At 55.8% G+C, this 23,251-nt stretch overlaps 1 protein-coding gene across 1 annotated transcript; it reads left to right on the top strand.

Annotated features, from left to right (window-relative positions):
* The first annotated feature begins 1,594 nt into the window (after positions 1–1,594).
* On the top strand, positions 1,595–22,808 carry triobpb (TRIO and F-actin binding protein b). The gene is made up of 22 exons (XM_088606600.1): positions 1,595–1,844; positions 4,997–5,153; positions 5,401–5,576; positions 5,690–7,022; positions 7,165–7,291; positions 8,009–8,137; positions 8,341–8,499; positions 10,032–10,152; positions 10,256–10,338; positions 10,705–10,734; positions 12,139–12,195; positions 12,785–12,853; positions 13,444–13,533; positions 14,328–14,437; positions 15,217–15,730; positions 15,995–16,202; positions 16,654–16,765; positions 17,613–17,772; positions 18,165–18,281; positions 18,574–18,660; positions 19,717–19,893; positions 20,040–22,808. Exons 1-21 carry the CDS (start codon positions 1,682–1,684, stop codon positions 19,876–19,878), a joined length of 4,164 nt encoding a protein of 1,387 aa, XP_088462726.1. The 5' UTR covers positions 1,595–1,681; the 3' UTR covers positions 19,879–19,893; positions 20,040–22,808.
* Positions 22,809–23,251: the final 443 nt, after the last annotated feature.

Here is a 23,251-nt window from a genome sequence, read left to right as displayed (position 1 = left end):
GTATTAAAACAACTGCTAATCACCTGAACCGACCAGTGACAGCTGGACACCAGCTCTCGATTCGCTTTCACAAGCCGGTGAAATTCAATATTTGTTTAAATAGGAAGAAACTGCTGTCATTGCGGCTCCGCCCGCTGCGTCTGCGCGTCTTCTGGAATAAGCGTTCGGCGGAGCCAAAATGGCGGACAAAGCGTGGCGGTTTCCTCACCTGTTGCTCTCGGACGCCAGCTGCTGAAGAAAGCGCCAATTGGATCTCAGATTGGGAAACATGAGCCAATGAACGGAGAGCGGGGGCGTGTCTTGGTGACCAGAGCTGCGTTCACTCTCCCGATGGAAATTTGTGCAATTTGTGATCAATAAGAACTGCGGAGATCCGGCAGGCAAGTTGATGTCAAAATATTACTTTTCTTTGCCTGTAATGAGAAAGAAATATATAGCATTTCTACAAATATTGACTCTTTCTAGATGGAGATCTTTTCAGACCGTTATTAATTGCGAGCGAATGCAACATTGTTTCGTGTTCAGTATTTAACTTTGTACGTCTGACGTCGGTATGCGTCATAAAAATAAGTCATATTTACTTATCCCGAGGTAGAAATTCAGCTGGACCTAACTATAGCGAGTTATAAAGAATTGTACTGCTGTTTGCTGTAAGGGGGTGAAGTCTGGGTCTGATATTTTGAATCATCAGTACTGTGGATCAGTTCGGGCTCCTGTACGGTATAGTGTGTGTGTGGTTCTGCTGTCTCACAGTATGTCAGAGCAGAGGACGTCTCTAAGTTATTGATCGGACATCTGTTTCTGAAGGTGGGGAACTCTGTACTAGTGATTTGTTCAGATTTCTGTTCCAGCTGAGCTCTTAATGGGCAGCACTAGAGCCCTTGGTTCAGTTGCTGTCTGTGTGGAGTCTGCATGTTCTCCCCACACTTGCGTGGGTCAATAACAAGCTGGAAGGTTTGCTGGCTTTGGGAAAACTGGCCCTGGTGTGAGTGTGTCCTGTGATGGACTGGCAGGGTGTGTGAGTGTGTGTCCTGTCCAGGGTGTCTCCTGCCTTGTGCCTGTTGCTCGCTGGGATAGTGGAAGAAACAGTCAGACAATGGATGGATGATCTCTTAATGACGTATTTTAAGAAACCATCTGTTTAATTTGTGATAATTTATAAGTCCAGTCCAGCACGTTTGGAAGATAGAGAGATCACTTTATTGGCCCTATACAATTTACAATTTCTTGTATTAGGAGTTTGTCTTTTCACAGACCCCAGCTTGCTCTCCGTGAGACACACAGACAGGGAGAGAAGCTGGGGGTCAGAGCGCAGGTCAGCCATTGTACAGCACCCCTGGAGCAGCTGGGGTGAAGGGCCTTGCTCAGGGGCCCAACGGAGTAGGATTCCTCTGCCGGCCGCGGGATTTGAACCGGCAACCTTCCAGTCACAGACACAGATCCTGAGCCACAGAGCCACCGCTCCGCCCCCTATGACAGAATAGTTACATAAAACTGACTGATCTTCACCTGTACATGAACCTTACAGAGCAGGAGACCATGAAGACATGCAGAGCTTTCCTCCCATCAAGTGTTTTCCTCATTTCTCCCAGCGCTGCGGCTGTCTGGACATGGTGCTGTGAGGCTGTGAGGAAGCTCCACTCCAGCTGTGCGCTCTCGTGTGCACGCAGACGCCTCCACCATGATCCCTGTGTCTGAGGACCTGTACTGTCGCAGGTTCGAGGCCAACATCTTCGACCCCAGCCGCTGCCTCAACTGCCTGCGACCCCGGGACCTGCACCCCCACCTCGCTCAGGTGAGAGACGGGTACAGTCAGGTCTGGACAGAGAGACAGGGAGACAGGCGTGCTGGAGTCACTGACAGACCAAAGACACACCGTGCTGAGGACAGACAGACAGATGATTAAGACACACCGTGCTGAGGACAGACAGACAGACAGATGATTAAGACACACCATGCTGAGGACAGACAGACAGATGATTAAGACACACCGTGCTGAGGACAGACAGACAGATGATTAAGACACACCGTGCTGAGGACAGACAGACAGATGATTAAGACACACCGTGCTGAGGACAGACAGACAGATGATTAAGACACACCGTGCTGAGGACAGACAGACAGACAGATGATTAAGACACACCGTGCTGAGGACAGACAGACAGACAGATGATTAAGACACACCGTGCTGAGGACAGCCAGACAGACAGATGATTAAGACACACTGTGCTGAGGACAGACAGACAGATGATTAAGACACACTGTGCTGAGGACAGACAGACGGATGATTAAGACACACCGTGCTGAGGACAGGCAGACAGATGATTAAGACACACCGTGCTGAGGACAGGCAGACAGATGATTAAGACACACCGTGCTGAGGACAGGCAGACACTCACAGCAGGCTGGTTGACAGGTTTAGACCCACAGAGCAGGACAGAGCACACAGACAGCCGGGTCAGTGAGAGACAGTGGGAGAGCGAGTGCACAGACACACAACACAGAGAGACACTCAGGTCTGGCCGTGTGTCCAGGCACCCGAGGCAGACTCTGGGCTGAGCAGCCCGTCTGCATGGTCACGTCAAGCCCTGGGCAGGGAGGGTCCAGAGAGGCTAAGTAATTACACACAGGGGATCGTTTACACTCCTCTGGGGAGCAGCAGTAACCCGATACAGAGTGCCAGCACGCACGGCTCACCGAGCAGGTCAGGTCCACACAGACACCCCAGTGCGAGAAGCAGGAGCAGAAACAGCTGGGAGCCGCAGGTGAATTCTGTGAGTAGAGTAACTCCGTCCCCCTGCGGGACTGAGCAACACTCATTCTGCCTTCAGTTCCAACTGCTTTCGTTTGTTTCTTTCTTTCTGTATGAAATATATGGATTGTTCTTATCGGAGGCTCTGGGTGACTCTATCCTCTCTCCAGCTCCAGTGTCCAGTCTCTGTCTGTAACCCCACTGTCACCCTGACACAGGACACAGAGGTGCAGACGTGTTGTTACAGACTGAGTGTCTGTTCAGAAGTGATGATGATGATGATGATGATGATGATGATGATGAAGGGTGTCAGTGGGGGGATCTGGGTGACTCTATCCTCTCTCCAGCTCCTGTGTCCAGTCTCTGTCTGTAACCCCACTGTCCCCCTGACTGCAGGACACAGAGGTGCAGACGTGTTGTTACAGACTGAGTGTCTGTTCAGGAGTGATGATAATGATGATGATGGAGAGCCTGGATTTGGGCTGGGCTCGGGCTGTACTGATGATGTCATTGGAAACGTGCGAGGAGGGAGGCAGGGAGATGTTTCCTCACAGAAAAGAGCGGAGAGATAAAATAATCATGAGCACAGCCCAGGGGCGGTTGGGTTACAGCAGAGAAACAGGAAGCCAGAGCCAGCAGGAGAGCTGCAGACAGGGGGAGCTGGGGTCTCGTCTCGGGGTCTCCAGCGGGACTGTGGGGGACAGGGGAGAGGGGCCAGTCCGGGGGGGGTGTGTGATTGTGTGTGTGTGTGCGTGTTTGTGAGTGTGTGAGTAAACGGGCTGTCTATGACACACTGCTCTGTGTGTGTCTGAGTTATTGTGGGAGCAAGGCTCAGTTTTAGGGTGCAGAGTAGTGTCTAGGGTGGGGGCTGGGTTCAGTTTTGGGGTGCAAAGTAGTGTCTAGGGTGGGTGGTACGATCAGGCTCAGTTGTAGGGTACGATCTGGCTCAGTTGTAGGGTACAATCAGGCTCAGTTGTAGGGTACAATCAGGCTCAGTTGTAGGGTACGATCAGGCTCAGCTGTAGGGTACGATCAGGCTCAGTTGTAGGTACGATCAGGCTCAGTTGTAGGGTTTGTTCAGGCTTAGTTGTAGGGTACAATCAGGCTCAGTTGTAGGGTACGATCAGGCTCAGTTGTAGGGTACGATCAGGCTCAGCTGTAGGGTACGATCAGGCTCAGTTGTAGGGTACAATCAGGCTCAGTTGTAGGGTACGATCAGGCTCAGCTGTAGGGTACGATCAGGCTCAGTTGTAGGTACGATCAGGCTCAGTTGTAGGGTTTGTTCAGGCTTAGTTGTAGGGTACAATCAGGCTCAGTTGTAGGGTACGATCAGGCTCAGTTGTAGGGTACGATCAGGCTCAGCTGTAGGGTACGATCAGGCTCAGTTGTAGGTACGATCAGGCTCAGTTGTAGGGTACGATCAGGCTCAGTTGTAGGTACGATCAGGCTCAGTTGTAGGGTACAATCAGGCTCAGTTGTAGGGTACGATCAGGCTCAGTTGTAGGTACGATCAGGCTCAGTTGTAGGGTACAATCAGGCTCAGTTGTAGGTACGATCAGGCTCAGTTGTAGGTACGATCAAGGCTCAGTTGTAGGGTACGATCAGGCTCAGTTGTAGGGTACGATCAGGCTCAGCTGTAGGGTACGATCAGGCTCAGCTGTAGGGTACGATCAGGCTCAGTTGTAGGTACGATCAGGCTCAGCTGTAGGGTACGATCAGGCTCAGCTGTAGGGTACGATCAGGCTCAGTTGTAGGTACGATCAGGCTCAGTTGTAGGTACGATCAGGCTCAGCTGTAGGGTACGATCAGGCTCAGCTGTAGGGTACGATCAGGCTCAGTTGTAGGGTACGATCAGGCTCAGTTGTAGGTACGATCAGGCTCAGCTGTAGGGTACGATCAGGCTCAGTTGTAGGGTACGATCAGGCTCAGTTGTAGGGTACGATCAGGCTCAGTTGTAGGGTACGCAGCAGCTTGCTGTGCTGCTGTGACTGTGTGTGGCTTAGTGAGAGGGTGTGCTGTGTGACAGTGTAACAGTCTGCACTGTACCTGGGAACCACTCTCCTCTGCCTCTCACCAGCTCCAGTCATGTACGGTATCTCGTTTCCAAGCCAGGAAGAGAAACTGGACTGAGCTCAGACAAGACCCGAGCTGTGAGTGTTGGGGATCAGGGTCCCTTCGGTTTCAGCTGGGGGTGATTTTGTGTTGGGGGGAGGTGGATGGGTTGTGATTGGCCGGTTGTCTGATGTTCTGCCCTGCAGGTGGACTCTGATAGGCCGTCTGCGGGGAGCGAGTATTGTGATATCACAGGAGATGGGCTGGAGAATGAGGGGAGGTCCCTGTGTATTCTGACCCCCGACTGTGAGCTGTATATCTGTGCTGAAGACCAGGAGAGCACTCACAGGTAATACTGTGTCTGTGTGTGTGAGTCTAGAGACCTTGTGTGATAGTATATGCAAGAGTGTTATGTCATACTGTAATAAACCTTATATTTGATTGATTCACACATTAATCTCTCACTAAGAGGTGTAGTAGTTAGGTCCTGTAGTGTCCAGTCGGTGTGTCTGTATTAACTCCTCTTTTGAAAGGTGTGTTAATGCAATGTGTGTCCAGTCAGTCAGTCTATTTTAACCAGCCCTCTGTCCCCGCAGTGCTGAGGATCAGAACCACTGTGAATATTCCCAGTATTCCCAGCTCAGCCCGGAGGAGGAGCTGCTCCATGAGGATCAGAGCTTGAATCCTGACAGCATGACCAGACTGGGGCCCCCACCTCAGCGCCCAGGTCCCCGCGCCTGGCTGGAGGAAGGCAGGGGCAGCAGACACACAGGTCTGACCGACCGATGGATAGTTTTCTCTCTGTGCCGTAAATATCTGTCGTGTTCATGTGCTGTAGTGTCCAGTCAGTGGGCGGCTATTGTAACTCTTCTCTCTGCCCCTCAGGCTCAGTGCAGTTCCTGTCTGACCGCTCCGCAGTGTCCAGAGCCCAGCCTCGAGGCGAGAGTAGCTACCTGTCCCTCGCCAGGCGCCCCTCGCTGCCATCACCCCGGGAGACCCCCGGCCCCGCGCCGAAGCGGTACTCGGAGACGGGCAGGGCTCTCCCGAGCAATCGCAGCCCCGACCCCAAGGCCTCCATTCCCTTCCGGAACCCGGACCTCGGACTGCCTTCCCAGCGCCGCACCTCTGAGTCCCGGGCCCAGGGCCTCAACTCCACCGGCCGCACCCCGCCGGCCGAGCCAGCTGGCCCCGCCCACAGGCGGGCCTGCGACAGCCAAGGCCCCGCCCCCCGCCCCGTGAGCCCCTCCCCCTTCCGGCAGGCCGAATCTCTGGGCCTCTCCCAGAGGCGGTACCACGACAGCACCACCCCCAAGGCCCACAGCACCTATCGGCAATCAGAATTTGACGGCCCCTCCCACCGCCGGAACTTTGACGCTCAAAGCCGCGCCCCCGGCCCCCAGAGCCCCTCCCCCTTCAAGCAGGCCGAGCCCCTGACTTCCTCTTCCCTGCGGCGCGGCTTCGACAGCCCGAGCTCCTCCGGGAGGTGGGGAGAAGATCAGCGAGGCCGGTCCCAGGGCTCCTACGGGAAGAACTTGGACTCCAGCAGCGGGACCTCGCGGAAAAACCTGAAATCCGCTCCTGACCCCAAGGCCCCGACTGTTTCCCCTATCGCGCACTTGAAGAGTTCTCTGAGGAAAAGTGAGCCCACTAGCCGGCCTTCCCACAGCTCCTCCTCCGGCAGACAGTCGTACGAGCCCCCTCATCCCTCCTTCCTGAGGAAGGCAACCAATAAGGAGGCCAGGCCAGAGGCAAGCCCCTCCCCTCAGTGGCGCAGCTCCTCCCTCTCTGCTCGGGAGCCTGAGCCCACGGGCTCCTCCTCCTCTCCGTGGGACTCAAGGGCCCTCCGGCGCACCCCCTCCTCTGATTCGCTCAGACCTCGCACGTCCTCCATGAGGGCGGGGCCTGCTTCAGAGCACACCAGCAGGAGCGCCGCGAGCGGGCGGGGGCGTGGCCTGGAGCCTCGCAGCCCCTCCCCCGGCCGCAGGAGCCCCTCCCCCTTGCGGGGGGCGGGCGGGAGGCTCAGCTCGTCGCAGAGCTCCCTGGAGTCGGAATCCAGCGCGATCTCTTCCGGGTCGGGGTTCGCGCGCAGGGGGGAGTACGCCCAGATCGCCGACATCCCCAGGGCGAAGCGCATCGCGCAGCCGGACGTGGAGGGGGGGCGGGGCGCGCGGGATCGAGCCCACAGCCCCGGGAGAGAAGACGTGGGCAGACTCTTTGGGTACGAGCGCAGGTAGGGGCCGGGAGGGAGGTGGGAGGTAGGTCAAGAGGGGTGGGCGGGTAGGGCTGCGTCTGTGGGAGCCCTGCCGTTGCAGAAGCACAGCCCGTGTGTGGCCCCCCTCACCAATTCCCCCGTCTCTCAGGCGCTCACCGATGGTGGACATGTTTCGGGAGTGGGAGTCGTCCGGCGAGTTCGCCAGTCGAGCGTGGAGAGGAGGAGAGGGGGGAGCGCTGTCACGAGCCCAGTCCACCTCCTCGCTGTACACGCCGGTACGTAATCATCACTGTGCAGCTGGAGTAACAGGGAGTACAGCACAGCACAGTGCAGGCAATACAGTTACAGCACAGCACTGCACAGTGCAGGCAATACAGTTACAGCACAGCACTGCACAGTGCAGGCAATACAGTTACAGCACAGCACAGCACAGTGCAGGCAATACAGTTACAGCACTGCACAGTGCAGGCAATACAGTTACAGCACAGCACAGTGCAGGCAATACAGTTACAGCACAGCACTGCACAGTGCAAGCAATACAGTTACAGCACAGCACTGCACAGTGCAGGCAATACAGTTACAGCACAGCACAGTGCAGGCAATACAGTTACAGCACAGCACAGCACAGTGCAGGCAATACAGTTACAGCACAGCACTGCACAGTGCAGGCAATACAGTTACAGCACAGCACAGTGCAGGCAATACAGTTACAGCACAGCACTGCACAGTGCAGGCAATACAGTTACAGCACAGCACAGTGCAGGCAATACAGTTACAGCACAGCACTGCACAGTGCAGGCAATACAGTTACAGCACAGCACTGCACAGTGCAGGCAATACAGTTACAGCACTGCACAGTGCAGGCAATCCAGTTACAGCACTGCACAGTGCAGGCAATACAGTTACAGCACTGCACAGTGCAGGCAATCCAGTTACAGCACTGCACAGTGCAGGCAACACAGTCACATGTGCCTCATCTCCCTTCTCCCCAGAGGCCTGGCAGTCCCCAGAGAGATGACCTCACTTCCTGGAAATCACACCAGCACTCTCACCAGGACCCACCTACCAGCCAGGCCTGTCTCTATGTCACTCTCACAGTGTGCTCTTGTCTCACTCTCAGTGTCTATACCTGCAGTTGTCTGTATCTGACTGTCTCTCCTTGGCCTTGAATGCTCACAATCTCTCTGTCTCTCTGATCTGTCTGTGGGCAGGTACCACTTTCCGTACATTAAAAAACAGAACTGCACTGAGTGGATGATACTAGGAATACAACTGAGCCAGATTTATTTCTCCACTCTCTGATCTTTCCTTACTCTTTCCACAGAAATCACACCATCCCAGCAGACTGGATGCCAGTTACTCCTCCAGCCACCAGATGGAGACAGAGCTCGATGGCTACATCTACAAACGCCAAAGGGATCTGGGGCCTGAACATTACTCCTCCAACCACCAGAGGGAGCCAGTGCAATCTCAGGGAGACAAGGTGGGACACTCCCCTTACCACCAGAACAGACACAATACAAAAGTGACATAAAGCCAAGCAGAAAGTGGACTACAAGCAGAGAAACTTACTAACTGTGCACATGTCCCCTGCATATCGGAATCAGATTCTTTACTGTATTTGTAATTCAGTTCTTCATTTAATCAGATACGTCAATGGGAACAGACTGTCATTTACAGTGACAGGCTGTCTGGCACTGTATCACAGGTTTTAAAGGCAGAGATGACAGATTTCAATAACAGGACGTGATCGTACTGGCTAGGGGGAAGCAGAGGGCAGAAATGATGTGCCTGAACGGTTGAAAACACTTTGATAACGAGACGGAGAGCTTCAGCCCTGTACAGGTTCAGTCAGATAGAAACACCTGTCCCATCCATCAGCTGTGGCTCTCTGGAGAAGGGCTTCTCTTTTCCGTCACGATCCCCAGTCGCTCATTTTTATAAATCCCTGTTAAACACGATTCCAGTATTATTTTATTCACAGCCATTTCTACAGCAGTGTAACAGTTCTGGTCCAGTAGCTGGCTGGCTGAGGGGTATAGTCTCTCTCGGGGTCCGGACCCCAGTTAAACAGTTTCGGTTGTCTGTTTCAGCTGTAGAATCGGGGGGTGGGGGGGGGGAACTGGTGTCACGTGCTGAGGTCCCGATTCTCGGTTCTGGCTGAGGCCCGCGGGCCGGAACCAGATGGGGACTCCCCCACGCTGACCTGCCGTTAAAAGCCGTTTCGTGAGAAATTAGGGGTGGCTTGCAGAGGGGAGCTGCTTCGCCTTCTGCATGGTGCAGTTTTCAGACACAGCAGGAACTGACGCAGGTGTGATTTCTCATTCAGAGACGTACTATGTAAGAATTGTTACAAACGAGAGGGGACGCCCAGCCCGTCTGGTCCCTGTCGTAGCTAGTAGTTAACTAATCCGAGGATCTTATCCACCTGTGTCTCGAGAGAAGCTAGAGGAAGGGCTTCAACAACATGGTCAGGAGGCTCGTTCCACGCTCCCACCACCCTCTGTGTACACAAAAGTGCCTCCCGCTCCCAGTTTCACATACAGTTCCTCTCGATGTCCTCTTGTTCGTGCTTCACCGCTAGTTCAGACGGTTAGTTCAGCTGGGTTGTCTTCACCGTTACCTCTGAGGACTCGAGTTGGGTCCCACGGTAGTCTGCGCCGTTCAGGACTGAAGAGGTTCAGTACCTGGAAGAGAGAGAAGCAGTGTCCCCCCCGAAAACTTCGAGACGGCACCCCACCTGCTCTGACTGCACTCCAGGATCCGCACGACAGATCAGGTCGTGGGAATGACGTCTCTGTGCGCTGACACGGAGCCATCGCAGCACGACGCGAGAGAGCCGACTCGCCGGCTGGCCTATCTGTTAGGATTTATGACCTGTCGGGGCTTGTCTGCGGCGTCCTAGCGCCAGGGCTGCTGATAAAATACTTCCCGGGGTCAGGAGGAGAGGCAGGCATGTACGGAGTGACACGAATCCAGCTTCCGCCCGCTCTGCTCCACACACCTCTCCCGCAGGAGGTTGCGGGAGCAACCACGCTCCGTGTCCGGCACGGTCACCGCCGCTGCGCCTGCACTCCTGCCAGACCTGCGGGCCCTTCCCTGCCCAGCCCGCAGCGATCTGCGCTGGATGCCACCTGTATGACGCGATCCCCCGCGACGGCGCATGTCCACGCTGCAGGCAGGAGCAAAGCGAGTTGTCTGCGCCCCCCGGTGCGCAGGCTGCCTCTGCGCGAATGCAGGCGGCGCAGCCGAGCCCCGGCCGCTGATTGGCTGGCGGCGCAGCGGGCCCTGGCCGCTGATTGGCCGGGGACACGCCCAGGAAGTAGTCGCGCAGAAAGCGAGACGCCCGCTCTCTCTCCAGGGCTGTGGGAAGGCGCTGCAGAAGTTTTGCAGTAGTCGGGAATGTTTCTATTTTAATAACGGCTGGTTTTTTAAGAAACTCGTTGTGTGTGTGAGGCGGGCTGTTTTAACCGGACCCCAGAGCTGCCCAGGGCCATGTAGCGATTCCGACTGCGATCCAGCGAGCCCGCCGAGACGATGTGCTGTGCGCTGCCCGTGTCGACAGGATATCGAAATATTTCTGGAGTTCCGACGGGTAATAAACGACTCGGTCCGACTCGCTAACTGGTTAGAGAGGGCTGCCCCTTACCGGAGTGATCTGCGGACCTGAGCGCCTGTACCCGCACAGCTCTCGCCCTGCCTCTCCTCCAACATGACAGTAAGTTCTGCCGCAAAAACAACTTTTTTTATTATTATTTCTGGAAAGTCGTGCAACAACCGGGATCTGTCGAGCCGCGGCGGCAGGTCCGACCGGATTCCTGACAGCCCAGTTGTCGGCGTCGGTGAGGATTTATTGATTTCGTTTTCGTGCGTGCGGAAATTCCCCCGCACGGTTCTCTAGGTCACTCTGAGCGCGCTGTTTCTGCTCGGTCCCGTGTTTGCGTATGTGTGTGTGTGTGTGTTTGCGTTGCGCAAGTCGGGTGGGCGTGCAGCGGGTCTCGGGCGGGGTTCGGGTTCCGGACCGGCCGTGCCCGCTGTCCGCGCCGGGGAGACTGGCTGTAAGGCCGCTAATTGAACAGACAGGAGGGTGCTTAATTGTACTTCATGTGTGCTGCAGGCGGTGTCTGCTCAGCTGAAGCCCCTGTGGGTGGCCCTGTGTGTGCCTCTCTCCTCTTCCTCTTCTGTTTTTTCACTCCGCCTCTCTTCTTCTCTTTCTGCCGCTCAGTTGTTTTTCTCTCTTCTCTCCCTCTTTCTGCCTGCAGATCTCTCTCTCTCTCTCCCTGCTGCTGCTGTTCCCTCTGCCTGCTCGTCTCCCTCTGTAGCTCTGCTGCAGCTCCATCACAGCTGGGCACGGTCCTGCTCCTACTGACCAGCAGTTCCAGCTGACCGTCTGAGTGTGGCCCTGCGTGGCTCGAGCTGACCGTCTGAGTGTGGCCCTGCGTGGCTCGAGCTGACCGTCTGAGTGTGGCCCTGCGTGGCTCTGGCTGACCACCGGTGTGCGGCCTGGCGCTGCTCTGGCTGACCGTCTGCCTGTGGCCTCCGTGAGCTGACCGTTCACCACGTGGCCTTGCGCTGACTGCGATTGACCGCCCGCCCCCTGTGGCTGTGTGGAGTGTGTTCGTCTCTGCCTCTGTCTCCCCCCAGCCCTGCGGTGTGCGGCTTCTGAGTGTTTCCTGTTGTTTTTCACAGCTTCGCCACCCTGTGACCCCTCCCTCCGCCCATGGCGGCCGCCGCTGCGCCCTGGGGTCAGGGGTCGGGGGTCACTGTGGGGCTGCACTGGTCTCAGTTGGCCGAGCTGTTCAGGTTGCAGCAGGGCAGCATGGGTTTTAATCAGGGCTCCTACTTGAAGGACCATTGCGATGGGGTCCTGTGTCCTGGGACAGGGGTCTGTTTGGGACTGTGGCACTACTGGGCACCTGACTGATCTATTTTGCATCGTCTAGGACTGACGTACAATATCGTGTCCCGCACAGCTCTGTTCTCATGCCGGTGTCCCTGCAGGATGGCTGATGATCGCCCAGAAATCGACAGTCCGTGGCTGGAGAACCTAGACAGTATTTCACAGGAAATAAAGACCTCGGAGGGCAGAGACTGACTGCTGTTTCTTTCTCTCTCCCTGCAGCCCGATCTCCTCAACTTCAAGAAGGGCTGGATGTCGAAGCTGCACGAGAATGGCGAGGTACTGCGGGTTAGGAGGGAGTCTGGAGAACTTGCGCTGGAGTCCGTGTGTGTGCTGCTCTGGCCTGGGGGTGGTGGGTGTGGCGTGCTGTCTGGCGTGGGGTCATGTTGGTGGGTGTGGTCTGCTATCTGGGGGCGTGTCAGTGGGTGTGGCTTGCAGTATGGTGTGGCGTCATGTTGGTGGGTGTGGTCTGCTATATGGGGGCGTGTCAGTGGGTGTGGCTTGCAGTATGGTGTGGCGTCATGTTGGTGGGTGTGGTCTGCTATATGGGGGCGTGTTAGTGGGTGTGGATTGCTGTATGACCTAGGGGGTGTGGTCTGCTGGCTGGTTTACTGGGGGAGGGGGCGGTGTCAGTGGGTGTGACGGGGTGGCTGACCCCGAGGGGGCGTGTCAGTGGGTGTGTCTTGCTGGCTGACCTAGGGGGCGTGTCAGTGGGTGTGATGGAGTGGCTGGCCTAGGGGGCGTGTCAGTGGGTGTGATGGAGTAGATGACCCCGAGGGGGCGTCAGTGGGTGTGTCTTGCTGGCTGGTGGGGAGGGGGCGTTGTCAGCGGTGGGGGGTGCTGTCCTGACCGGTTTCCCTCTCTGCAGTGGAAGAAGCACTGGTTTGTCCTGACGGATGCTGGCCTGAAGTACTACAGGGATTCAGGAGCAGAGGAGGTGAGGTGGCAGACTGCCCAGATTCCCACAGCACAGCAGCCTGATCCACGCCCGGATTTACTGGGCGCTGCAGGGTCTCCACTGGCACAGCCGACTGGGACTGGGGGACTGCTCGTCACAGTTGGCTAGTGACGGGACCCAGCCTCGAACCCGCGATCGTAGGGCGATTGCATGTATCGGTGGAGCCTTGCAGGAGACCCTTTGGTCAGTTTTAAGATTGAATTCATTTCCCTCTTAATGAGCCGGATGCCCAGATTTAGCTGGATGACTTGTCGGCGCCCCCAGCAGGCCGGCCCCTGGCGGGTCGCGTTCGGGCCAGCGTGTCCAGCTCGCCGCCCTCCTGGTTTCTCTGCGGGTGTGAGCAGAGACTCGACCCTTCGCCCGCGGTCGCGCGGTTTCAGTTCATCGGCAGGGTCGGTAGGGAAGCTCGTTAACCGCGCACGAGCCGATTAACGCGGCGCTGGTTCGAGAGGGGTCTGTCAGCAGTGCATCGGAGGCGGGATGCTGGATGTTGGGAGCTCGGCAGGGAGGAGCAGGCGGCGCCGTGTGCTGTGGGGTCGGGGTGTGACCCGTCTCTCTCTCGCTCTCAGAAGGATGACCTGGACGGAGAGATTGACCTGCGCTCCTGCGTCGACGTGTCCGAGTTCAACGTGGAGAAGAATTACGGGTTTCAGATACATGTCAGTGTGAGGCTGTGGGCAGCCTGTCTCTCTCCCTCTCCCTGTCGGTGTGTCTGTGCCTCCCGTCGGTCTGCCCGAGCGCCTCTGTCTGTGCCTCCCGTCGGGCTGCCCGAGCGCCTCTGTCTGTGCCTCCCGTCGGTCTGCCCGAGCGCCTCTGTCTGTGCCTCCCGTCGGTCTGCCCGAGCGCCTCTGTCTGTGCCTCCTGTCGGTCTGCCCGAGCCCCTCTGTCTGTGCCTCCTGTCGGTCTGCCCGAGCGCCTCTGTCTGTGCCTCCTGTCGGTCTGCCCGAGCGCCTCTGACTGTGCCTCCTGTCGGTCTGCCCGAGCGCCTCTGACTGTGCCTGTGCCTCCTGTCGGTCTGCCCGAGCGCCTCTGACTGTGCCTGTGCCTCCTGTCGGTCTGCCTGAGCGCCTCTGACTGTGCCTGTGCCTCCTGTCGGTCTGCCTGAGCGCCTCTGACTGTGCCTGTGCCTCCTGTCGGTCTGCCCGAGCGCCTCTGTCTGTGCCTCCTGTCGGTCTGCCCGAGCGCCTCTGTCTGTGCCTCCTGTCGGTCTGCCCGAGCGCCTCTGTCTGTGCCTCCCGTCGGTCTGCCCGAGCGCCTCTGACTGTGCCTGTGCCTCCTGTCGGTCTGCCCGAGCGCCTCTGACTGTGCCTGTGCCTCCTGTCGGTCTGCCCGAGCGCCTCTGTCTGTGCCTCCTGTCGGTCTGCCCGAGCGCCTCTGTCTGTGTCGGTGTGTCTGTGCATCTGGCTGGGGACCCTGTCCATGTGTGTATCTGAGGAATCTGTCTGTCTGTCAGACCCGGGAAGCAGTGTTCACTCTGTCGGCCATGACCTCGGGCATCAGGAGGAACTGGATCGAGGTTCTGAGGAAGAGCGTGCGGCCGGCCAGCACCCCTGACGTCACCCAGTGAGTGCAGTAGCCCTGGTGCGCAGGCATGCCTGTCGCAGTAACGCATGGCACGGTGTGTCGTTATTCAGGGTTGTGTTGGGCATGGAGGCATCACAGGACACACACAGACGCACACTCACACCGGGGCCAGTCCATCACAGGACACACACAGACACACACTCACACCGGGGCCAGTCCATCACGGGACACACACAGACACACACTCACACCGGGGCCAGTCCATCACGGGACACACAGACACACACTCACACCGGGGCCAGTCCATCACGGGACACACAGACACACACTCACACCGGGGCCAGTCCATCACAGGACACACACAGACACACACTCACACCGGGGCTAGTCCATCACAGGACACGCACAGACACACACTCACACCGGGGCCAGTCCGTCACAGGAGACGTACAGACACACACATACTCACAGCAGGGCCAGTTTTCCCAGAAGCTGGTTAACCCACACATGGACTGTGATCAGAGCACCCAGAGGAAACACACACGAACACGGGGAGAACATGCAAACTCCACACAGACAGCACTCCCAGATCTGAAATTGAACCCAGGGCCGCAGCTCTGCGTGGCAGTGATGCTGACCCCTGTGCCTCTGTGCCACCCTAGAGTGAGACACTAGGACTTGAATCCCAACTCGTGGAGAAGCTGTCAGGTTCTGTGTGTTGGAGCTGCAAAGATCAGGCAGGGCAGCACACAGGAGTGACGCACAGTAGCACAGATTTGTTTGGGACAGTAAGGTTTAACGAGGTCTCTCCACCTTAGGTTGACAGACAACGGCAGCGATAAGGAAAACTCCCTCTCAAGAGATCGCCCAGCGACTCGCCGTGGGTCAACGCGCTACCAGCAGGAGGGGGGGTCAGAGGTCACGCCCACCCTGACCCCCCGACGCTTCGACTACGTGGAGCTGGCTCCTGTGACCGCAGCCTCCGACCTCGGAGGGGCGGGGCTTTCATCCCCGGCCAACGAGGGAGAAGAGGGGGAGGGACTGGGGAAGGAGCAGGCCCAGCGATTGGAGGACAGAAGCCGCTGGTTCCAGACGGCCCCCGCGTCCAAGGCAACGAACACCAGCAGCCAATGGGACGCTGTTCTGTCCCGGAAAGCGGCGGGGCCGCTGGGTGGAGCCCCACCCACCACTGCGGAGCAGAGGCAGCGATTGGAGGAGGAGATCGAGAAGCGGTGGGTGGAGTTTGAGAGGCTCCCCCTCCGGGAGATGCGGTCGGTGCCTCTGATTGGCTCGCGCTCCGGGCAGCCGGCCAATGAGGCTCTGCAGAAAGAGGTGAGTCACTCACACGCATTTTTTTTGGAATTGGAAGCCTTTTTTTATCTTTATAAAATTCTTTTCTTCTTCTGCATTGTCAGTTCTCCCTGTGCTTTATCTCTCCCTGCATTTCCTCTGTTTAAATCTCTCTTGGCGTCCCTCTGCCTCCTGCTCCCCGTCCTCCAGCCATAGTGTCTCTCTGCGCAGTGTCACTGTTGCGCTGTAGTGCCCAGTCAGTCACTCTGTACCCATTATCCCCGCCTGCCTGCGGCACCCTCTCAGGTGGCGTCTCTCAGGCAGCAGCTGGACCGCCTGCGGGGGGCGGGGGGCTGTGGCCCCGGCAGCCCCTGTGCGCGGAGCCTGGAGGCCATGGAGCGCGCTCACAGGCAGGCGCTGGAGGAGATGCAGAGGCGGCATGACCGGGAGAAGAGAGAGCTGGAGGGGGAGAGGGAGCGGCTGCTGGAGGAGGAGACTCATGCCACTGCCCAAGGTGCATGATGTATACAGACCCTAATACTGACCCTAGAGGCACTCCTAATGCACAGACATTAATACACACCCCAGAGACACCCCTAACACACAGACGTTACTACAGATCCTAATACCGACCCTAGAGGCACTCCTAATGCACAGACATTAATACAGACCCCAGAGACACCCCTAACACACAGACGTTACTACAGACCCTAATACTGACCCTAGAGGCACTCCTAATGCACAGACATTAATACAGACCCCAGAGACACCCCTAACACACAGACGTTACTACAGACCCTAATACTGACCCTAGAGGCACCCCTCACACACTCGAACAGATGAGTATTTACCACAGTACAGATCCCAGAGGCTCACTTGAGTCATTAATGGTGCTCACAGTGACCTGCACAGCAGACAGTGTCGGTGTCTGTGGAATAACTCTCCCGTCCCCCTGTGTCCCTCAGCGATGGACGCCCTGAGGAAGGCCCACCAGGACGAGCTGCAGAGGGAGGTGGACAGGACCCGGAGGCTGGGAGGCGGGGGGTCTGACGTGCAGGCTCTGAGGGCGCAGCACCAGTGAGTTCCTCCACAGGTCGAACGGTAAACCAGTCAGTGTCTGTGTCAGACCTCAGGGCTGCCCTAGCTGCTGGAGATCTGCATTCAGAACTCGGGTCGGTGAGGATCGGGTCCAGATTATAGCAAAAACAGCTACGCTAATCATAAAGCACAAGTGAAAATTAGGGCTTTTAGATCTGTAACCATTTAAGTGAGATGCTTTATAATTCTAAGCATTAAGGCTGTGCAGTGATTTCTCATGGGTGACACTGTGCTGTAATACTGTACTACAGCACTGTGAGACTGAGACAGCGGTGGGTGATACTGTGCTGTAAGACTGTACTACAGCACTGTGATACTGAGCCAGTGATGAGTGATACTGTGCTGTAAGACTGTACTACAGCACTGATACTGAGACAGTGATGAGTGATACTGTGCTGTGTGTGTACTGTGCTATAATACTGTACTACTGCACAATGATACTGAGACAGTGATGGGTGATACTGTGCTGTAATACTGTACTGCAGCACTGTGATACTGAGCCAGTGATGAGTGATACTGTGCTGTGTGTGTACTGTGCTGTAAGACTGTACTACAGCACTGTGATACTGAGACAGTGATGAGTGATACTGTGCTGTAAGACTGTACTACAGCACTGTGATACTGAGACAGTGATGAGTGATACTGTGCTGTAAGACTGTACTACAGCACTGATACTGAGACAGTGATGGGAGATACTGTGCTGTAAGACTGTACTACAGCACTGTGAGACTGAGCCAGCGATGGGTGACACTGTGTTGTGAGACTGAGGCAGGGCGCTGGTTCGGACCAGGCGCCTGCCCACCCGTGTGGCTCTCTCCCTGTCCAGGTCGGAGGTGGGGGCGCTGCGGCGGGAGCTGGACAGCCTGTCGGAGAGGTATTCCCAGAAGTGCCTGGAGCTGAACCGGGCGGAGCAGAGCAGCGGGGAGCGGGAGCGAGAGATCAGCCGCAGGGAGAGGGAGCTGGAGCAGCTGAGGAGAGAGAACCAGGTCAGGGGACAGGGCCGGCTGGGACTGGCCAGCGGGCTGACCATCTGGGCACTGGTCCATCTGCTGGGCACTGTCACAGTCGCTGGGCACCATCTGAGCACTGGTTCAGAAGCCAGTTCAGAGATTAGGAGGCCATGATGGGTAAAGACCAGGGGAAATTCGGCCAGGACACTGGGGTAACACCTCTAGTTTTTTCTACTGGTCCCACTAACACCTCTTCCAGCAGCAACCTTAGTTTTTCCCAGGAGTCTCCCTTCCAGGTGCTGGCCAGGCTCACACTGCTGGGCTCCAGTGGGGCTGCCAGCTGGGAGCCGCAGGGTGATCCAGCTCCCAGCAGGAGAGCTGCAGTCTTCCCCCTGTCTCTCTCTCTTACTGTCTCTCTGCCTCTGCAGGAGCTGCAGGCCCAGCTCTCTGAGGAGATCAGTCGATTGCGTTCCTTCATCACGGGTCAGGGGTCGCATGAGGGCAGTTCCCTTGGCAACAGGGAGCGGAATTCCTGTGAGCTGGAGGTGAGGAAGTCGAGGCTGAGAAACGCAGGACCTGCTGCCGCCTGGTGGCCAGATGCAGGCACTGACTCCACTAGTGCAGTAATTACAGATGCGTGTAGGAGCTATTGTGTGGTAACTCGGGCTTCATCACAACTGTGTCATAATTAAGGCTTACGTATTTGTATTGTTGATGTTGAGTACATTCTGGTGTAGATGTTCTTACTAAATGCAATGCTGTAAATGCGTATAATTTTGGTGGTTTTGTAGGTGTTGTAATATCTGCGGTAAAGTGTTATTTGTTTGTTATTTGCAGGTGTTACTGCGAGTTAAAGAGAATGAGGTGAAGTATCTACACAAGGAGATCAGCTGCCTGAGAGATGAACTGCAGACACTCAATAAGGTGCAGTTTGTTATTCATTTACTGGAGTGTCCAGTCAGTGTGTCTGTATGAACCCCTCTCTCTCTCAGTGCAGTGTTAATGTACTGGAGTGTCCAGTCAGTGTGTCTGTATGAACCCCTCTCTCTCTCAGTGCAGTGTTCATGTACTGGAGTGTCCAGTCAGTGTGTCTGTATGAACCCCTCTCTCTCTCAGTGCAGTGTTCATGTACTGGAGTGTCCAGTCAGTGTGTCTGTATGAACCCCTCTCTCTCTCAGTGCAGTGTTCATTTACTGGAGTGTCCAGTCAGTGTGTCTGTATGAACCCCTCTCTCTCTCAGTGCAGTGTTAATGTACTGGAGTGTCCAGTCAGTGTGTCTGTATGAACCCCTCTCTCTCTCAGTGCAGTGTTCATGTACTGGAGTGTCCAGTCAGTGTGTCTGTATGAACCCCTCTCTCTCTCAGTGCAGTGTTCATTTACTGGAGTGTCCAGTCAGTGTGTCTGTATGAACCCCTCTCCCTCCCAGTGCAGTGTTCATGTACTGGAGTGTCCAGTCAGTGTGTCTGTATGAACCCCTCTCTCTCTCAGTGCAGTGTTCATGTACTGGAGTGTCCAGTCAGTGTGTCTGTATGAACCCCTCTCCCTCCCAGTGCAGTGTTCATGTACTGGAGTGTCCAGTCAGTGTGTCTGTATGAACCCCTCTCTCTCTCAGTGCAGTGTCAGTGTACAGTAGTGTCCAGTCAGTGTGTCTGTATGAACCCCTCTCTCTCTCAGTGCAGTGTTAATGTACTGGAGTGTCCAGTCAGTGTGTCTGTATGAACCCCTCTCTCTCTCAGTGCAGTGTTAATGTACTGGAGTGTCCAGTCAGTGTGTCTGTATGAACCCCTCTCTCTCTCAGTGCAGTGTTCATGTACTGGAGTGTCCAGTGTGTCTGTATGAACCCCTCTCTCTCTCAGTGCAGTGTTCATGTACTGGAGTGTCCAGTCAGTGTGTCTGTATGAACCCCTCTCTCTCTCAGTGCAGTGTTCATGTACTGGAGTGTCCAGTCAGTGTGTCTGTATGAACCCCTCTCTCTCTCAGGAGAAGAAGACCGCCTGTGAGCGCTATAAGGAGGTGTATATGGAGCTGAGTGGGATGAAGTCTCGCAGTGAGCGGGAGATCGAGACCCTGCGGGAGCACCTCAGACTCGCCATGGCCGCGCTGCAGGAGGGACAGTCGCTGGGCAACAGTCTGGCCGACTGAGAGGGAGAGGGAGAGGTCAGTGTCCCGGCCACCAGCAGCTGACCCAGGCTCTCCCTGCGCCCACACCATTGTAGAACTGTACCAAAGACCATATCGCAGCTAGTGCCCCCTGGGCTGCTGTGAATGCCTTGTCAGTAATTGACTTTCATCTCTCCCTACAGTTTTTCAGCCACGCTGGCTCTTTGGGAGATGGTCCCTGATGTCTACAGGCTTACGTTTTTGGATCCAGCGTGGAAAACTGAGAGAGTGCCTTAGCCTCCGTTTCATCAGCCAATGGGAAGCCAAGACTGGTACCAGCTGATCGTCACCGGGGGCCTTTTAGTTTAGCGGTTTTTACGTCGTCTTCCCGTTCTTCTGTCTGCCTTTGAGAACAGATGTGGAGCCGCCTGCTGTGCGCCTGGAGTCCGTGATTGTAGCGGAGTTTGCGAAGCTCCGAAAGTGGTGGTCAAGCAGGAGAGCCCCAGCTTCAGGTGTTCGGTGAGGTCAAAGTATCGGTTTGGGGCAAAGAGGCAATCTGTGAATTTTCAATGTTGCATCAAACCCTCTTTGTTTTTGGTTTTTTTTAAAAGTCTAATTTCTCCCTGCAGGCCTGACACAAGGCCCGTCTCGCTGTTGTTCCCCTGTGTGGCCCAGGTGGCCGGACAGGTGCACACGCTCCTCTCTGGGGCTGGTGGGCAGCTCTCCCCACTACAGGCTCCTCCAGGCCAGCTCTCGCCCTCAGGGTCTCAGGCCCACCGCCAGGAGAGCTGGTCACCAGCTACTAACCAGGTGGTTGTGAAGGCCATGGACAGGGCATGTACTGGCCATGGACTGGCAACAATCTGGTTGGAAACTACTAAAGGATAGGTCATCAACTACAGGTGAACAAGTCATGAATGACTAACAGTTTGGTTGGTAACTACTAATGAACGGGTCATGAACTACTAATGAACAGCTCGTGAAGTGCTCATGGACTACTGACGATCTGGTTATTAATGAACGAACTGGTCCTGCACTCTTAATGAACAGGTCCTGAACTACTAATGGACGTGTTGGGAACTGGGATCCGGGGAGACGGACTGATTTGGGGAGAGCACACGGGAATGAGGTAAACTCAAAGGGGCCCGTGCGCTACACGCTGGGCAGCCCCCCCCTGTCAGTGACACACACTGGACGGGCGACCCCACAAACTGCACTTTTAGTACGATGGGTGGATGGACAAGAGGGGCCCCAACATATTTGTATAGATTTTAATTTCGCTGCTCTGGGGAGTTTTAGATCAGACTTTGATTTGGCTTTTTTAGAAGACCGCAATTCCTTACAGACAGACCGGAAATGTGAGACAAGTCCGTGCACAGCCAGTCCTTGCACCTGAGCTTCCTGTTACTGAGCATTAAACCCTGGAAAACCACTACTGGATGAAGTTGTTAAGGGGAGAGAGGGGTGTATGGGGCTGTGCAGGACTGGGGTGGCTGTGGAGGTCGGGCACAGGGCTGGGAATGTGTCACGAGGCCTGACACTGCCCTGGTGTGACAGAGTGACGTTTGTGAAGTACAGGACGAGTGACCTTGGTTCGCTTAAAGAGAGGTGGGGGGGATGTATTTTTAAAAAGATGTGAAGAAAAACAGGACTTGTGGAGTGTTAAGGTGAAACCGTTTAGCGTGAGAGAAGAGGAGGAGAGTTTTTCTTAACGGAATTATTAAGCGGGAGGGGGGAGTGTTTTTCAAGATCCTGACCAAAAAGGTAAAATGTCTGGTTTTTTTTTTTAAAAGAATCTCCTCGTTTGTTTTTAAATGTTTTTAGAGGTTATGTCCTGTTTGGTCAGTGCAGTCCTGCTCCAGACTGCACTGCCTTTACTGTAAAGTGCCCTTTACTGTAACCCTGCCCTGTGTGCTGGGCAGGGACTGTAGGTTTACACATGCCTGGCTCTCCCAGTCTGTCAGCTATGCTCTTTAGAGTCTCCCTCCCTCCATCCTTCTGTTTGTGTCTCCGGTCCTCAGCCGTTACCTCCTCTGGCTTGATGTGGTTCCTCAGGGGTTAATGCAGAATCCCTGGAGCAATTAAGATAGGCCCTAAAACAGACCCTAGAGACACACCCAATACTGAAAGATTAATTTAAGCCCTACAACATATCATAGAGAGATGTAATAAAAATAAATTAATATAGATCCTAGAATGGACCAGAGCCATAACTTTACAGATGAACACAAGCCCTCTTATAGACCCTAGACCCTGACAGAGCTCAGCACAAAATGAAATCTGGCCCAGAGTTCATGGCTGACAGCCAGAGGAGGAGGATGGAGGGAGACGGAAAGCGAGGCAGGGGAGAGGAAGAGTGGGGGATACTCGGTGCTCTCACACAGCCGTCCCTGACCCGGATCGGCTGTTTCGAACAGGTCCGGCCACGCTCGGCGGTGCTGCTCTGCCAGCCCAGGATGGGGCTGGATAAACTAGCGCCCTGGGGGCTGTGCTTCTCCAGCTGGGGCAGACCTGCGTGCTCCACCCCACCCATGAGGAGTGATTCCTTGCCAGCGAACACGTGAACGTTTTCCCAGTAGCCGCGGCGTGCGCCAGCGCTCGATGGGTGCTGTGAGGGTTTCGGAAGGCCCAGATCAAGCTCGCCGGCCGTAGCTGGACCTGACCGGGACCCTCCCCGAGCAGAGAAGCGTTTACACCGCCGGAGTAGAGCAGGAGTGAGATCTGATCAGAAACGGCAGTGTGAACGCCTCGGACCGAGTTCGGTTTGTCTTGGTGGTGTTTGTCGTGCAGCAGTCGGTGATGCTTCAGTGAGCCGGCAGATCTGTGTTTTGGGAGGGTTAACAGGTCAGTCTCGTACAACTGGATTCATACCTTTTATTATTATTGACAGAGTGTTACATTTTTTATATTTAAGTACATATCTATATATAAAGTATCAATGTTTTGCAATCAATAAAATTATAGCAAAAGTATTTCTGGGTCGTGTCGTCTCTGGAACGTAGTCGTGTGTGTCTCGGCTTCACAGGCGGGCAGGACAAACATCATTCCAGCTCCAGGGTGGAAGCAGCCGGGTTTGAAGGGGTGGGAGGTTTCCTCTGATGAAGGAAGGTGGGGTGGAGGGTTAGTGAGCACTGTTGTGGCCGTCCTGTCATGAGAAACGGGTGTGATGATGCCTGTATCGCCCCCTGCTGGGTGACGCAGGACAGCTAGCTGGGCAGAGGGGCCAGGGATCGGGCTGGGGTTCGGTCCGGGGACCCCCGCACTCCGCTCACGTCCCTCTCCCCCGCTGGCAGACCAGGGCGAGGCCCCGGCTCAGCTCAGATGATCACCACAAGGGGTCCTGGGATGCTGAGGGACATGCCCTTCAGGAACTCCCGGTGGTCCTGGGGGAGCCCCGGAGTCTGGGGCGCGGCGG

Source organism: Lepisosteus platostomus, chromosome 14, assembly GCF_059453375.1.
Source record: "Lepisosteus platostomus isolate fLepPlt1 chromosome 14, fLepPlt1.hap1, whole genome shotgun sequence".
Taxonomy (NCBI): domain Eukaryota; kingdom Metazoa; phylum Chordata; class Actinopteri; order Semionotiformes; family Lepisosteidae; genus Lepisosteus; species Lepisosteus platostomus.
Note: the sequence above shows the minus strand (reverse complement) of the source record. Positions and strands in the feature narration are given on the sequence as shown.

Coding starts and splice junctions, on each gene's coding strand:
- triobpb (XM_088606600.1), top strand. CDS start 1,682: ATGATCCCTGTGTCTGAGGACCTGTACTGTCGCAGGTTCGAGGCCAAC. Junction 8,500..10,031: donor TGCAATCTCAGGGAGACAAG/GTGGGACACTCC, acceptor CCTCTCCCGCAG/GAGGTTGCGGGAGCAACCAC. Junction 10,153..10,255: donor ATCTGCGCTGGATGCCACCT/GTATGACGCGAT, acceptor GCGCGAATGCAG/GCGGCGCAGCCGAGCCCCGG.